The sequence below is a fragment of the Meleagris gallopavo genome, chromosome 2 (genome assembly GCF_000146605.3).
Source record: "Meleagris gallopavo isolate NT-WF06-2002-E0010 breed Aviagen turkey brand Nicholas breeding stock chromosome 2, Turkey_5.1, whole genome shotgun sequence".
In the NCBI taxonomy this organism is placed as follows: Eukaryota; Metazoa; Chordata; class Aves; order Galliformes; family Phasianidae; genus Meleagris; species Meleagris gallopavo.
Window position 1 is genome coordinate 47581734 of NC_015012.2, and position 15084 is coordinate 47596817.

The 15084-nt window shown below is 37.7% G+C and overlaps 1 protein-coding gene across 1 annotated transcript in view; it reads left to right on the forward strand.

Moving 5' to 3' along the window:
- The window catches only part of MTHFD1L (methylenetetrahydrofolate dehydrogenase (NADP+ dependent) 1 like), a 137535-nt gene that overhangs the window by 50672 nt on the left and 71779 nt on the right, over window positions 1-15084 (forward strand). The window contains 2 exon segments of the mRNA XM_019612906.2: window positions 10-78; window positions 5114-5225. Coding sequence (XP_019468451.1) covers window positions 10-78; window positions 5114-5225 — 181 coding nt within the window.

Here is a 15084-nt window from a genome sequence, read left to right on the forward strand (position 1 = left end):
TTTTTTTAGGGAGTAACAGGTGCCTTGGCAGTTTTGATGAAGGATGCAATTAAGCCAACACTAATGCAAACATTAGAGGTGAGTATGGCTTGCAGTGTCACCCTTCTCCAGCTTTCAAATTCCACATTGTCCTTGCAGCACTTCCCTCCAGTGACCGCACTTAACTTTCAAGGTCAAGCGAGGGTCAGCTCTATAATGGCATTTTAGCAAATGTTTGTTAACTGATAACTCTAGTTGCATTTATACCTTTTGAGTCCTTTTTTAAAAAAAATTCCTTTGTTTGAGACTGGCTTTAGTCATAATTTTGCTTAGAATTGCAAACAAGCTGCAGTAAATTGCTGAAGTGCTTCTAAGCACACTGGAAAGCAAGTTGAATTTCTGAGTCATAGACTTCCATCTGTTTCCTGTCTTCCTCTTGTATAAAAGTTTCCTTTTTGTATGTTTGCTTTACATGTATGTTCCCATGATAGTCCCCACATCCTATCATTAGGCCATTCTATTCAGAGTTATATTTTGCACCATTTAGAAATATAGAAGAGTCCTTCTGTCTGTTTAGAGGTTTTCAAAAGAGGGCTAACAACCACTCTTTCCAACCATAGCACCTTCAGGGATTAAATAAAGCCTTTGCTCTGTAAAAGGAATGATTTATGCTTATCCTAGTGAGCTTTCTTTCAGCAGCTCAAAGAAGGCAGAATTAGTGCTGCTTGACTTAGTGACTGGTAGACTAGTATTGGCTTTTTCAGTAGTATGCTGAACAGTGAATGACATTTGTGGGGTCAGGAAGAGAGAACTATGGGGAAGTAATAGAGAAGATTTGGAAACAAATGCAATTGGAGAAAAGTTTATGTACTTTATTGAAATTTTGACTATCAAAATTGCGTAGCTGGAATATCTCACACCATTCTTTGTATAGTGATAAGTTGTAGTGTGTGGAAAATATCAGCGCAGTCCCTAGATGATATGTCTCTTTTTACAGCATATCACAGTCATAACTGCATTTTTGCTTTTGTGTTTGGATAGTGACAACTTGCTATTCTCAGGGAGTATTAGAATTCAGATCATAGTATGTGTTGCTTTGCTATAGGCATCCTAATTTGTTTCTTCTGCAAAAAACATCTGTTCTTTCATGTGTCTGCATGAAGCATATACACGTGTCAGAAGTTAACACAAAAAATTCACCAAAACGAACTGGAGGTCAAATAGAATTCAAAGTGTAATGGCCAGAAATGTGTATTAAATCACCACCAAGATAACATATTGTGTATTAAGCATCACTGACACATTAGCTTCTCTAATTGCACTTCACATACCTGTTAGAAAATACTGTTTTTTTATAGCGTTCTAAAAGACAATTATGATTGTAAGAAGAGTTTATTTAAATTGATAGGCATTTTGTCCTGGCACTTGTGTGTTTTGGTTTTTTTTTTCACTGTATTTCTTTATACTCACATTTCAATGCAATTAAAAATTTCTGCCATTTATATGGTACCCTTTCCTAGTTTGACTTATGATATGGCTGAAACATTTGCCAGCTTTCATCAAGCACTATTTCTTGTCAGGAGGCCCCTGACTGCAGTATCCAAGGATATTTTCCCCCAAAATTATTCTTACGCAGTTATTTTTAAAACTACCACCAGCTCAGAAGACTGCTTCACGCTCCTTCCATTTGAGGACTTTTTTTCACCCTTTTAATACTGCTAGCTTGCAGACTAATATTAGTCATCTATCTGAGAACGAAAATCTCCAGCTTGTCTAAATCTTTTCGAAGATAATGCTGTACTTTAGGTGGTGCATGCCTCTTGGACTGCGGTGTTGCTTGTGTGTAGAGGTACAATGGTCTATTCTTACTGCTCATGCATTGTTGCTTTTCTTGAGCTTTAAGCTTGTTTCATGTTCCATTTTGTGACTGAACAGCTCTCATTATTATTTTTTGTTAACAGCTCAAGTATCTAATTTGGTAACTCTAATTTTTCCAAAAAAGAAAAGGGATACATCTGTTTAGAGTCTTCCAGAATGATAGGTTTTAAAACAGGCCAACCCTAACGTACTCTGAGGTGATGGATGTAATAATATCCCTTTTGCTGTAAAGAACAATGTCTTTCTGATATGTGTGAATTACAAGTCGTCTTTTTTCACAAATCAAAATGAGGAGATGTGAAGCCCAAACTACAGTTGAAATAATCCTAATAAGCAGCATCCAAAAGAAGAGGAATTTCAAGTTTCCAAAGATGTAACAATTGCAAGTAATGGGGAAACATAATCCTGCTTCCTTCAGGGAAAACAATTTCTCAATGTAAGTGTAAACTTTACCTTTACCACCACCAACACTATGAGGTGACAGCAGTAACATCAGAAATCCTGTGAAACAGTGATAAGGACGTTCAGTGTCTGCAGCACAGAAATGCTGAAAAAAAACAAAATAATGTAATTACACAGAACACAAACATAGCTCAGAGTACGCCATGAGCTTGTTCTGCAAGTTAGGGATGAAACTTCAGCAAGGCAGATCCACTTTGATGTTGGGGAATAGCAAAAAAGCAAAAAAGCTGCCTGAGGAGGGGCAGCAGGAAGGCTTCTGGATAACTTCTAGCTGATATTGACAGTTAATTTGGTATACTGTAAGTATTAGTGGCTGTGGCTGCAAGTAGCCATTATTGAGAAAGCTATAATCTGATTAAGAGCCTTTGTATTGATATGCTGTTGAGCTGTGGTGGTGTGAGGAATTGCTATGAAGAACCTCTGAAAGAGGGAGAAGAGTGACCTACTCAGCAGGTGTGCAGTAGCTTTGAAAAAACTTTTGTGTACACTGGAGAGGAGGTATAGAAGAAAACTCAAAAATGACTGAATAGGAGTCCTGTGTGGAACTGGTGTGAATGTTGTGTGTGTGTTTATTTGTTTTTATACATTAATTGATAAGTGTATTTTAATTTGCTCTATTTGAAGATGTTTCTTGCTCAGTTGACTTCTGTCATGACCCTTTTATTCTGTCAGCAGAAATGCCACCTCAAGGAGTTAGGGGTTGGCTGTGTTTTATAAGCAAGAATAACAGGAAAATTTCCGAATGGAAAATAAGGAAAATGCTAGCTCAGTGTTGTAGACTCCACCTACAATAAATGTTGGCTTCAGCAGAACTTGTATCTAGTATTGAAGAACTGAGATTACTTTGTTTGAATTGCACATAATGATTTTGTAGTGTTTATCCACATTTGTCATGACAGATTTGTTCCTTTGTGAGCCGATCCCATAATGTTTAGCCTTTATTTATATCATGCGTAACAGAGCAGCTGCTGTATGAGACAACTCTTTGTAGATGCAGTCTGGCTGCTCTGCGATGGTCTCCTCATGTTATGTTCAACTTGCCACTCACAGTAAAGATGGTAGAAAATTTTATAAACATCCTTCTAGCTGCCAGATAACTTTAGATATTTATTGACAATTAGAGTTTATTTTCTTGTACTAAAACTTGGATAATAAAATTTCGTGTTCTGAGAACAGTCAGCAGAATGCACCCTTGTGCCATTCTTTGTTTCCGACATATTAAGAATGTAAAGAAAATAAGTGAGGTGGCTAGACTGATAAAGAGTGACTGAAGTTGGCTGGGGAAGATGCTGTTGTCTGTATTCCAGGCTGTGCTGGAGGATCCTGGGGCTCTGCTGGAGTTCACCCTCTTAAGTACCTAGATTATTCTCCTTCCAAGATTACCATGTAAAACAACTTATTTCCACATCAGTAGTTTAGAAGTGTGTTTTGATTTCAACTATGTGGCAAGGGGTCTCTTTGATACTGGTATTCTGGATGTTAGATCCCACAATCCAAATCTCTTCCCACCCATGTTGTGCGGTTGAAATCGTAGAAGAACAATTGTGCTGGAGATGTTGTGACCCTTCTGGCCCCTCTGTGCATAGCTGCTGAGGAATGAGTTGGGCTGCCCTTTCATCACTTGTACTTCTGCTTCCACGTGCCACCTCTGCTGGATGTATGTGCTAGGTTGCAATGAGAATGGCACTGCAATTGCTTGCCACAAGAAATTAAGAATTCCTTATGTTTAATGTTACTTCTTGAGTGATAAAACACGAGAATAAATCCTGTGGATTTCTATCTAGAAATGGAAAACTGCAATGTTATTTAGTTGAATGATGTGAGAGTAAATACTGTATTAAGGTAGAAGTAAAATCTGAGGAAGGATAGGCTTAGGTTGGTAGAGCAGGGTAGCATTTTATTTAAGTAAGTTCCAAGCCCTTTGAATTAGAGATAATTTTGTATTTTGCACTGTACTTCCTGTTAGATTAATGCCCAAATGTTATAAGATATTGAAGGTGTACCTAGTTCAAGTTAAATTTTTGTGTAAATGCATAAAACCCTATAGATTTTGCAGTATATAGTCATTATCAGACAAAAAACAAAAACAAACTAAACACAGCGGTGTGTTGTGACAGTAATAATCTATACTGTTCTTCTTGTTACAGGGCACGATTTCTGGTTTATTTACTTTTTCTGCTACTTTTCCACTATTTCTTCTCTGACATGTATGAGGCAGAATTGTCTTTAGGTTCTAACTCAGTTGTCTAGTCTCTGAAGAACATCCTCTGCCAATATGTATGTATGTTCCCCTCTTCCTTCTTTCAATTAAAAAACACAAACGATTTTCTTAGAACAAGTCTGAAAACTTATGTGCCAGTGGCAAAGGAATGCTATGTTGTATATGTAAGTGCTTCTATAGGAAACAATAAGAACAGGTGTTCGTTGTTGTTATTTGTGAGAAATTTGTATTCATTGTTAGTGAAATTAGAATATATTTTCTATCATAACCTAAGTATGTCACTAATGTTATGTAGTGAAACATACTTAAGTTATAACGGAAAATATTATTTATGAAAGAAAAAGGATTTTTTTTTTTGTGTCTATAAAGCCTGTTTTCTTAATAATATCTGCTGTGTTTGTTGGGCAAGGGAGAACAACAACTTTTATTATACACTTAATAGTTTCCAAGTTTCCATTTTCTTGCTCTGCATGCTTTTGGTTTGCATATCGCCTTGATTATTTTGCAAGTCTATTGAGTTTGTGTTCTTACCTAGCCATTAAACTAATGAAAAATATTTTTTTTATTATTCAGGGAACACCAGTATTTGTTCATGCTGGACCTTTTGCTAACATTGCCCATGGAAATTCTTCCATTTTGGCAGATAAAATTGCCCTTAAACTAGTTGGGGAAAAGGGTTTTGTAGGTAAGTAAATATTTTGTTTATTAAACCAAGTTTTGTTTACAAACCAAGTTTGTTGGTTAGTTGGCAAGCGGTGGTGTAAGTGAAAGAATAAGATAGCCATGAAAAGTGATAATGCTACTTCATTTAATGCTGGAATGAATAACTGTTTTAAAATCTAATAATCTTAAATAACCTTAAGGTGAGTGTGGGGAAAAAACCAGAACACTTCTCTTGCCCTGCCCTTTGCCTCAGGTGTTCCCGTTGTCATTCTGGAGTTAGTTAAACCTGTTAAAGACACCATTATATTGAAAAAGGTGTACTATACTTCTTTGTGTTAGTATTCATCTGAGCTCTTTAGATAAACTGACAAAAATCATTCACTTTTTCTGCTGGGTTATTTCTCTGCCAGTGTAGTAAGCTCAGCCAAATGAGGTTTTGGTTGTTCCTGAGCCAGTGCAGAGCAACAACAGAGAGGAAGTAGTGAGAGAAGGAGTAAGACCTCCTTATTTTGTGACAGTGAACCATTAGGTTAGTTCATTTTTATTGCAAAACTTCACCATGAAGCCCTCATGTTTCCATGAAAGCATGTGAATGGGTAGGTTTTTTTTATGACAAGAATTCAGCAATGCACATGTCTTACAGAAGGTACAACAGTAGACATGCAGAACCAACTATTGTGGTGGCAGGCAAAATAAACTTGTAGCTCAAGTGCTGAATGGTGAACCAAATTTCATAAAAATTAGTCTTTATTTTTAAACTTCAAAATTCTTAAAACATATGAGGTGTTGTTACCTTTGCAGTAGCAATGCCTTTGCACTGCTGCAGCCATTCTCGTCTGCGTACTGAGTGCCCTTCGTAACCTGTTATCAAAGAAATGCACATATGAAACAGATCAGGGAGAGAGACAAGGGAAACCACAGCAGACCTAATCTGAATTAATTGCCTTAGAGCCAAATCATAATCCATTGGGAAAGAGTGATCAACTTTCAGCTAGTTGAGCTTTCTTGAACCTTGCTACAATTGCATTACTGCTCATACTGAAGCAAAGGAGATAGAAGGTTCTTTCCGTGCAACTAGGAACAGTAGGAGAGCAGGCAGAAGCCAGGCGGGCTTAAGTTAATCCTGAAATTGCTCTTTGAATACCTATGGAATAAAGCTTTTGAAGAAGTGTGGTAATATGAAACAGAAGGCTCTGTGTGCTAGTGCCCTGAATCTAGAAGAGAAATATATATGTGTATGCTTATGGCATAGCTACATGTTGGCCTAAATTACATAAAGAGAACTAAATTACTTGAAAATATTGCTTATGTTTAAATTCATGGCTAATTCTAGAAAGGATAAGGGAGATGTTTGCATTGTTATATAATGCCTTGTAGAACTTTTTCTCGTAATCAGTCAAGCCTACATATTCACAGAGAGAGATTGGAAAGATTTCTTATACCAAGTTGCTCACTAGTGAACAAGAAGATGTAAATAAATCTTACAGAATACTTGAAAGTAGTAAAAATTATTCCAGCGAAGTATAAAAGGTTGAAACCCTGTTGTATGTCATATTGACTTTGGGAGGGAAAAATATAAGTAAATGAAAAATGTCATTTTATTAATCTCCAGGTAACAACAGAAGTGTTGAACAGGTAGAAATTCTGTTTATCTATATTCCATTGTCTTGTGGGCTTACTTCTTTTCAAAGAATGTTTATGCGTTTTCTATTTTCTTATTTCTGGCTGTTGGTCTTTATAGAAATAAGTTTTGAATCTCCCATAGTCTTCAGTGCAAAGAAAAATTACTCTTCAATGGAGCAGCAAAGTACGTGCAATTATATTTATTAGAGTATTATTAACAATATCAGTTCCTAGAATCAGTTTTTATTGCAGTTAAGGTGATGAGATACGAGGTCTTCAAGGTTGGGTATGTTTTGCATGTTTGCATATCCTTTTTAAAATGCCTGGTCATTTCAAGGAAAATAGTTGTTTCCTTCATTGTTGCTGTTGGGTCTGCTCATTTACCCTTTAAGAATCAAGCCTCCATTCAACATTTCTACATTTTGAGTACATTTATTTTATGAGAATAAAATTAGTAGCTCATTAAGGCTTATCAGTTTGTGTATGGTCTTGTAAAAAGCAGAGTAAAAAGTAAAAGTCTTGAGGTATCCAGCATTTTTCATAGAACAGTGACTTTGTTTCTGCAATAGGCAGTCTCTTCAGCGGAGAAGTTATTTCTGTCTTATCTGAATGGAAGTAGGTTGACAGCAGTCTTGAGCCTAATTACAGATTCTGGAGCCCAAAAAGTACCGCCTTGGGTTTGGATTTTTCAGTATTCAGTGCCGCCCTGCAGCACTGAGAGCACATGCATGCATTTCATGCTCTTTTTTTTTTTTTTCTTTTGCTTGGTATACCTATTTGTCTTTAATGTTTGGCTTTGTTTGTCTTTGGCCCCAGCTTTTCTCTTTGAGGAAAAAGTGTTGTAGCTGCAGCAGTTGAAAATCTTGGTGTGCTGATAGCAAAAGGCTCTTGTACCAGACTTTGTTCTACAGAACACAGATCCTAATGAAACTGGCTCCAGAATAAGGCTACGTTCTCTCCCCTGAGCAAAGAACATCACCGTGATTTTTAGATCTTTTTGAATGCTATTAACAGCAATAGTTCCTGGAATGCTCTACATGGATTCTGCAGATAGTCACTAGTGTAAATGGCTTTATTTAGTGGAAGATTTGCATTTTGACAAATGCACTTTTAATAATAGTTTGGCAGGACACATGGGCAGAGACTGTACGTAGCACTTACTGGTTTATTAAATGTTGTCCAATACTCTCCTACCAAACAGAGGTTTGGAAGGACAGCTAGGTGTGCTCCAGCCTGCACTGAGGTCACATCCATGTGGACTGTGAGCCCTGTGCCCAGCAAAGCAGCTGGCAGATAACTGCCCACGCTCAGCTCAGCATACTGTGTGCCTGAACCTTGTGTTGCCACTGAAATTTGGGAAGAAGGCTGTTGTTCATACTGATGGTGGGAATTCAGATCAGCTGTGCTGCAGATTCTAACTATATGAATCAATTTAGTTACTTGCTTTTGCTAGAAGTTAAAGATTTTTTTTTTTTTTCTACTGTTCTTTGTTCTTTTGCCACCGGCTAATTGTTGTGTGTTTCCAGTCCTGTTCTCTCATTGGATCTGATACTCATTAGGCTCTTGGCAGAGCAGTTTCATTTCTGTGTTTTGCCATGTGTAGGGTAGCTGCATGATCTTGCTAAAGAATCCAAGAAGCATTGGGAATAGCTTAAGGTAAGTGGCAGGACTTGCATGGTCAGGACCATGAGCTATGAGCTTAGCTCTCAGCCTTGTGCAGCTGCATCCAAAGGAGAAACATGAGAAATGTGTGACAGAAATCAAATCCATTTCCTGTTTAGTAGAATAAGTACTTTAATCTAAGAATGCTAGTTCATTCTTGTGAGATGGATTTTTAATTATTTTACATTTTATTTATAGCATAACTACTTTAGAGCAGAACTCTACTAACTCTGTAGGCCATATTGTTCTCTTTTGAAACTGGTCTGAATTTTCACCAGTTTCACCAATGCATATATTGTTTTTCCTGTTGGTTTAACAGCCTCCTTCCTCCTGCTGCTTGTTTCCAGTCTTGTGCAACCCCTCACTTTTGCCAGCACACCTGTTTGTGCGGTCACTTGATAAACCAGACTGGAGAGCTGGTCTTGTTTGAAAGCAGTGACAAGAACAAAAACTTCCTGTCCTTCCTTTCCCAGACACTGACTGGGCAAACAGTTGTACATGTAGCAGGAGGAGAGTGAGACAATATTACATAAGATGGTATTTTTATTGAAATATACATTTATAAAAGTATAGCCTCATTTGGAATGATGAGGTACCAGTAAAGCTGCTGTAGATGCAATAGCTAATCAGACAGAGCCGGCACGGCCGCAGCAGGCCTGTCTCCTTTCTCGGCCTGTCCTCAACCATTTTTTTTCTTTACTTCCTGGCAGCATAAACCTATTGCCCTTTTTGTTGGCTTCAATTTCTGCTGACTTAACACAGCAGCAGTTCAGCCTAGAGTCACAAAAACACCAGAGCTGGTGCAGGGGAGGGGTGAGGTGGGATGGCCAGCAGTGAGACACTGGCCTCAGTTCTATAGGTCCTACTGTATGTGTGACCGCATTTTACCACCAAGGCAAAAAAAAAGCCTCTTCCCAAAAATGCTCATTTAAAATTTATTTTTAAATCTGACTTTTTCTTGCCCTAATGTTGCCTAATTCTCTGCTCACTCCGCAGCTGGAAATGCAATATGCTGTGCCTTTTGAATATTGTCAGTGAATAGCGTTGTATGTTGTACAAGTCTGGTTTATAAAATTCTAAACAAAGTGCAACTGCTGAGCCCTGTTGTGAGTTTTCTCTAATGGAAGGCATTCCCTGCTTTGGAGTCAGGTATCCAAGGGAAATCACAGTCCCTCATTAATTTCAAACAAGCTGAAGCCTCATACCTAGATGACTTCAAATGCAGTGCCTTTTATTTATTGCCATGGAAGCTACATCAGCTGCAAAGAATACAATAACATTATTTGATAGAGCAAATTTTCAGCTACAAAACACTGTTTTTCAACAGCCACCATCATTAGCTATACATTTTTGCCAGCAATGAACTGCATGCCACACTTATAAAAAATCTATTCCAGTGCTATGAATGCATTGTTGCTAGAAAAATATTGCCCATGCAGTCCATTTTTCATCAGCTTAAACAAACAGAAGTCAGAAAATGCCAAGTCTGGATTATATGATGAATGTGGTAGGACAGTACAGCCAAGAACGGCAGTGACCTCCACGGTCTTCAAACTGGTATGAGGCCTAGCACTATCATGTTGTAGACTTCTCTTATTTGACTATGGAAGTTTTAACCTTCGTCTTGATCAGTGCCATGATGTAGCATTCAGAGTTGATGGTTTGTCTTGGTTTCAGGAAATCCAGAAGGATCACCCCTTTCTTATCCCAAAAGACAATGCAAATCACTTTACCTGCTGAGGGGTACATCTTGAACTTTGATGCAGAATTCACATGATGTGACTCCAATAGACTGTCATTTTGAATCTGTCTCATAGTGATGACACATCACATCACCAGTAGTGATGCAATCTGGGAAACTGTCACCTTCAGCCTTGTGTTAGTTCAGTATGTCCTGACAAACTTGCATATGGTGTTCTTTCTGTTCCTGTGTGAGTATTTGTGGGACCCACCTGGCACAAACTTTGCAATATTGCACACCTCATTTTGAATGCATTTAAGCTGATATTCAGCTCTGTACATGGTTCCTAGGTTGTATTCTGCTAACTCATGCAGATAAGCTGTTCAAGATGCTCTCTATTTCATGGTGTGACATTGCTATGCATGACTGTCTAGCATGTGGCTTGTATTCCTCATTGTTGTTGCCACTGCTGAAATGCACCACCTACTGCTTCAGTGTGCTCACTCATGCTTTGGTCTCCATCACTGTTCGGGAAATGTTGATGGATGTCAATGGGTGCTGTGTTTTCCACATGGAGAAATTCAGTGACATCCTTTGCTTCATCTGCACTTCAATGTCAGACATCATTTTGTCTGCACCTCTGCTGCCATCTGTTGCATAACAACAAAATGTAGCAGAATATTGGAGGAGGGGCCAACCTCTTGCCATACCACCAGCATCCACCTCTGATGTCACAGGCCAGTATAATAAAATTGGAAGCGTTGCTTTCAGAGCAACCATTGTAGCTCAGCTTGTCCATTCCATCTCCCATCACTGCTGCAAGTGTGAATGACCCATCAAAGTGGCTGCACTGCTTGGGTAAAGATGTTATGGACTGCAGCACGCTGTACTGTATCTGTCTTGACAGTCACCATCTGGGCTTGACTAGGCTGTTAAACTGATTCTAATTCACTCTCTTTTGATTCAGCCTCATTGTTAAACTCCAAGGGCAACTGGAATCTCAGCAAAATATTTAAGAAGGAGAGCTGAACACTTAAGCAGAGTCCTGTGTTATCGCTGAGTAGCTGAGCTGTAAATCAGAAGGAAAGTGAAGTGTGAATATGTTACTTGAATCCTAAGCCAAACTCCTTCTGAACTTTGTTTTTTGGGCTTAGACTGTGTGTTTGGCAGTTGCTTTCTTTCCTACTCCTAAAGAGTGCATCTCATTCCACCCTGTTACAGAGGATGCTGTGCTAGGCAAGGTTGGGTCTGATGCTGTCTTTTCCAGTACAATATGACAAGAAAGCAAGGGAGGGTTATTGTGAATGAGTGGTGCTGTTGCTATAGTTGGCCCACTTTTTTAATGGTGTAGTGGTCTTACATCTTAGTGGTATAAAGTTAGGTAGAAGCAGTAAATTTTTAAAAGCTAAATAATTGACTCTTTATTGCACTAGTGCTCTTATTAGAGTAAACTGATGATGCTAGCTGCTTTAACTATCTGCCCAAAGCATACAAAGTTGTATTTCAAAAGGTATGCATTTTACATACTCCTGGAGCAGACTTTATATAACAAGTTTACAAGCCACTTTACAAAAATAGTATGTGTTTAATACACTAAGTGAATAATCTTCAGTAGACTTTTGAACATCATAAAATACTTCAATCTTTTTTCTTACTAGTAGTCTTTTCCAAAAAAGGAAATAAAGCCCAAATACTTCTGCTAAGAGTCTTTTGGCACAAGTACAACATGTAATATATTACATTTAAACCTTCAGTTCAAAGATTTATTTTTAAAATTTTCGTTGCTGCCATAGAAAGATTTTTGCTGTGGCCCTTTAATCTTTATGATTCCATCCAGTTTTTACATTGAATTATTCAATCTCTGACTTTTCTGCAGTCCTTACTTTCCCAAGAAACAAAATGTGCCACTACATTCAAGTGTTTTTCTGTTTGAACAAATACGTTTTCTAGTTTAAGTGTGTTAAAGCAAGGCTAGTGTTTCCTGATATGAGGTGCTTGACAGCATTATCAGAGTGGGTGTTACTGACCTACTCTGATACTTGTGTGTGCTACATACGAGATAAGGGGCATTCAGAACTTCACAATGTTTTCTCTGGCCCCATTCATAGTGCAGCTACCCAAGCAGCTGTGCTAGCAAAACTGTGGCAATGGGTTGTGGGGAAGGAACGTAATGCCATGTTAGCAGTGCTGCAAAGCTGTAAAGATCCTGGTCTAACTTGCACAAGTCATAGTGGTACCACAATCTGCAAATGAAGTGATCTTTACTTCTAGAAGATAGACAGGAGCACCTGTCCTTGGGCCTTGGGTCCTCTCTCTTGCTCAGTAACAGACAAGGAGAGAACTGCCCAGTGCATGGCATGTCACCACCAGCACATGTTAAGTTAGCCCTGGCAGCAACTGATCTTGTGGCTAAAGTACTGTTGTACATGTCAAGATGCATGCCTCTTAACAACTCCATCCTGGAGCTAAAGCTTTGTGGCTCTAGGTATGTAATCTGAGCCTCTGTGCCTGCATGTATAATCCCATTCTTTTTGATTTTAGTTTATAAGCTTTCTGGAGTTGGGGAGGGAGGGAACAAGAATTATCTCACTGTTGCTTATGGGAAAATGCTAAGTGGAAGATTCCAAGTGCTACAGTAGTAGGAACTTCTAGGTGATTGGGCTTCTGCAGAGCCGCAGCAGCTGACTGAACATAAATGTGCATCAGGAGTTCACTGACAAGCCGACATGGTATTTTAATGTTATGTATGCTTTACACTCTTCTCTACCAATCACATTCACAAATTAAAAATATGGATTGTATGACTGCTGCGGCCTATCCATCATTATTCATCCCAGGACTGTTCTCTCAAGGTGAAAATAGATAGGAAAGGATTGTTATTCATTCAGAAAGTAAATGGAAAGCTCAGTTCCTAGTAAATAAAACGCTGTTCTACTGTGGAGAAACTGATGACTTTGCAATTTCCGTGCTGTTGTGTTTTCCCCCTCCTTCCCTCCTCAAGCTGGCAATCTCACCTCACTTGAAAACTCTTAACTTCTAAAAAGCAAATAAGCAGCTCTTTGTTCTTCTGTTACCTGCTGGTTGTATTGCTTTTATTTATAAGAAGAAAAGAGCCAGAAGTTAAAAAATGCAAACAGTAAAACATCATATGTTCAAAGAGATTCTCTTAATTCATCACTTAGCAAAGGAAATAAAGGCAGGCTCCCTAGCTAACTGAATTATTTTTGCTTAGGGTTATTTGGCAGAAAATCCATCATTCTCTCTCTCCATTTATGAGTTTTTCATATTGCCTTATACCCTTTAGCAAGGGTCAGCAGGGCATAATATACATAGAGAGTTCAAGTCCCATTTCAAAGACTGAATTTTAATTTTAGTGGATGGTTTATTTTTAATACCTTTCAAAAATTAAAGCTGTTTATTAGATTTTTGTTTGTTTTTTTTTAATGGCTTTTTGATACTGAAATCTAATGTTCTTTTTATGGGCTACTTGAATAGGAATCAAGTTTGCTTGGATGTGTCCATCGTGTCAGTCTAACCCTCTTTTTTTTTTTTTTTTCTAATTTATTTTCTGAGTCTTTATGAATCTGCAGGCAGGAAGGATTTGTTTTCTGAGAGCTTTTATAATTAAATCGTTAACAATGTACAAACATGAAGGGGGGAATATTTATTTCTATGTGTATTTTCTGAACTTAACCTTCAAGGCTCCAGAAAAATCAATGCAAATGTGAAACTTGATAAGAACATAAATGTGTATTTCCATTTTTGATTATGGCAGTTATAGTTGGCAGTGTTTCAGTATAATCTACTGCATGTTTCTATTTAACAACATTGCTTTTCTTTTTTTCCATATGCATATGCACACAAAGTGTTCAGTTAATAAGCATTTCAGAAAGAATTTTGGAGCAGAACTCGGAAGTGTTTTTTCTTCCAGTTCTGTGCTCCCTTTTGTACCGGCCCAAATGAAGTAACATTATGGTCTGAAGAAAGGAATCAGATATCTCTTCAGATGATCTTGGAAGAAAAATGCACATCAAATTTTATTTGCAGGTGTTTTGTTTTGCCTTGTGATTTTTATGAAGTAGTCTATGATAAGAGGCAATATAGAAGAAAAATGCAGTGATTTCTCAGAAAGTATGCTGACTTCAAATTCTTATTTTTAGTATTCAAGTAACTATATGTGCTATTCTATGCTGAGAATTTCTAAATAATTTTAATTGAAAACAGCGTTTCTCTTTGAAAAGAGAAACCAGGCTTGCTTACACATCTGATCTTATGCCTTAGAAGAAAGTAAGTTTAAAATATCACACATTCACTTCCGGGGAAATTTACTTCTAAACCATTTCTAAATACTTAATTAGATTGCATATAATATTAGACTATATATGGCTAGTATGATTTGTTAATGGGAAGAGTGTTGATTTGATAAATAGCCAAAGTGCTTTTGAAGGTCAGATATTGACAGTATTTGAAAGCATTCAGCATCTGTTTTCTGATTGTATAAAACATCCTAGATGGTATATCAGTTTGCTGTTCTGACCTTGTCATTATGGATATTTTAGTTTTTCAGTTTTATGTAAATGCTATGTAACTAATATAATTTGATAGAGAGAATAGATTGGATTCAAATGCAGGAAGAGAAAATGTGGGTTACAACTATTTTTAAACTTTGGGCAGTCTATCTTTATATTCTGGGTCTTTCTGTTAGTTTCTTTATACTTATTTTCTATGCTGGCAGCTTTATTGATGCTAACAAACACAAACTTCTCAGCTTTGCTTCCTGCAGGAATAAGACCTATGCTTGTAATGTATCTCCAGCTCTGACTGCAACCTCTAAGTGAGAATGAAGCTTTAGGGATGGAGCAGATGCTTTACATGCGTGAGGATGCTGCATCTATCTACTACATCTCAAACAGAG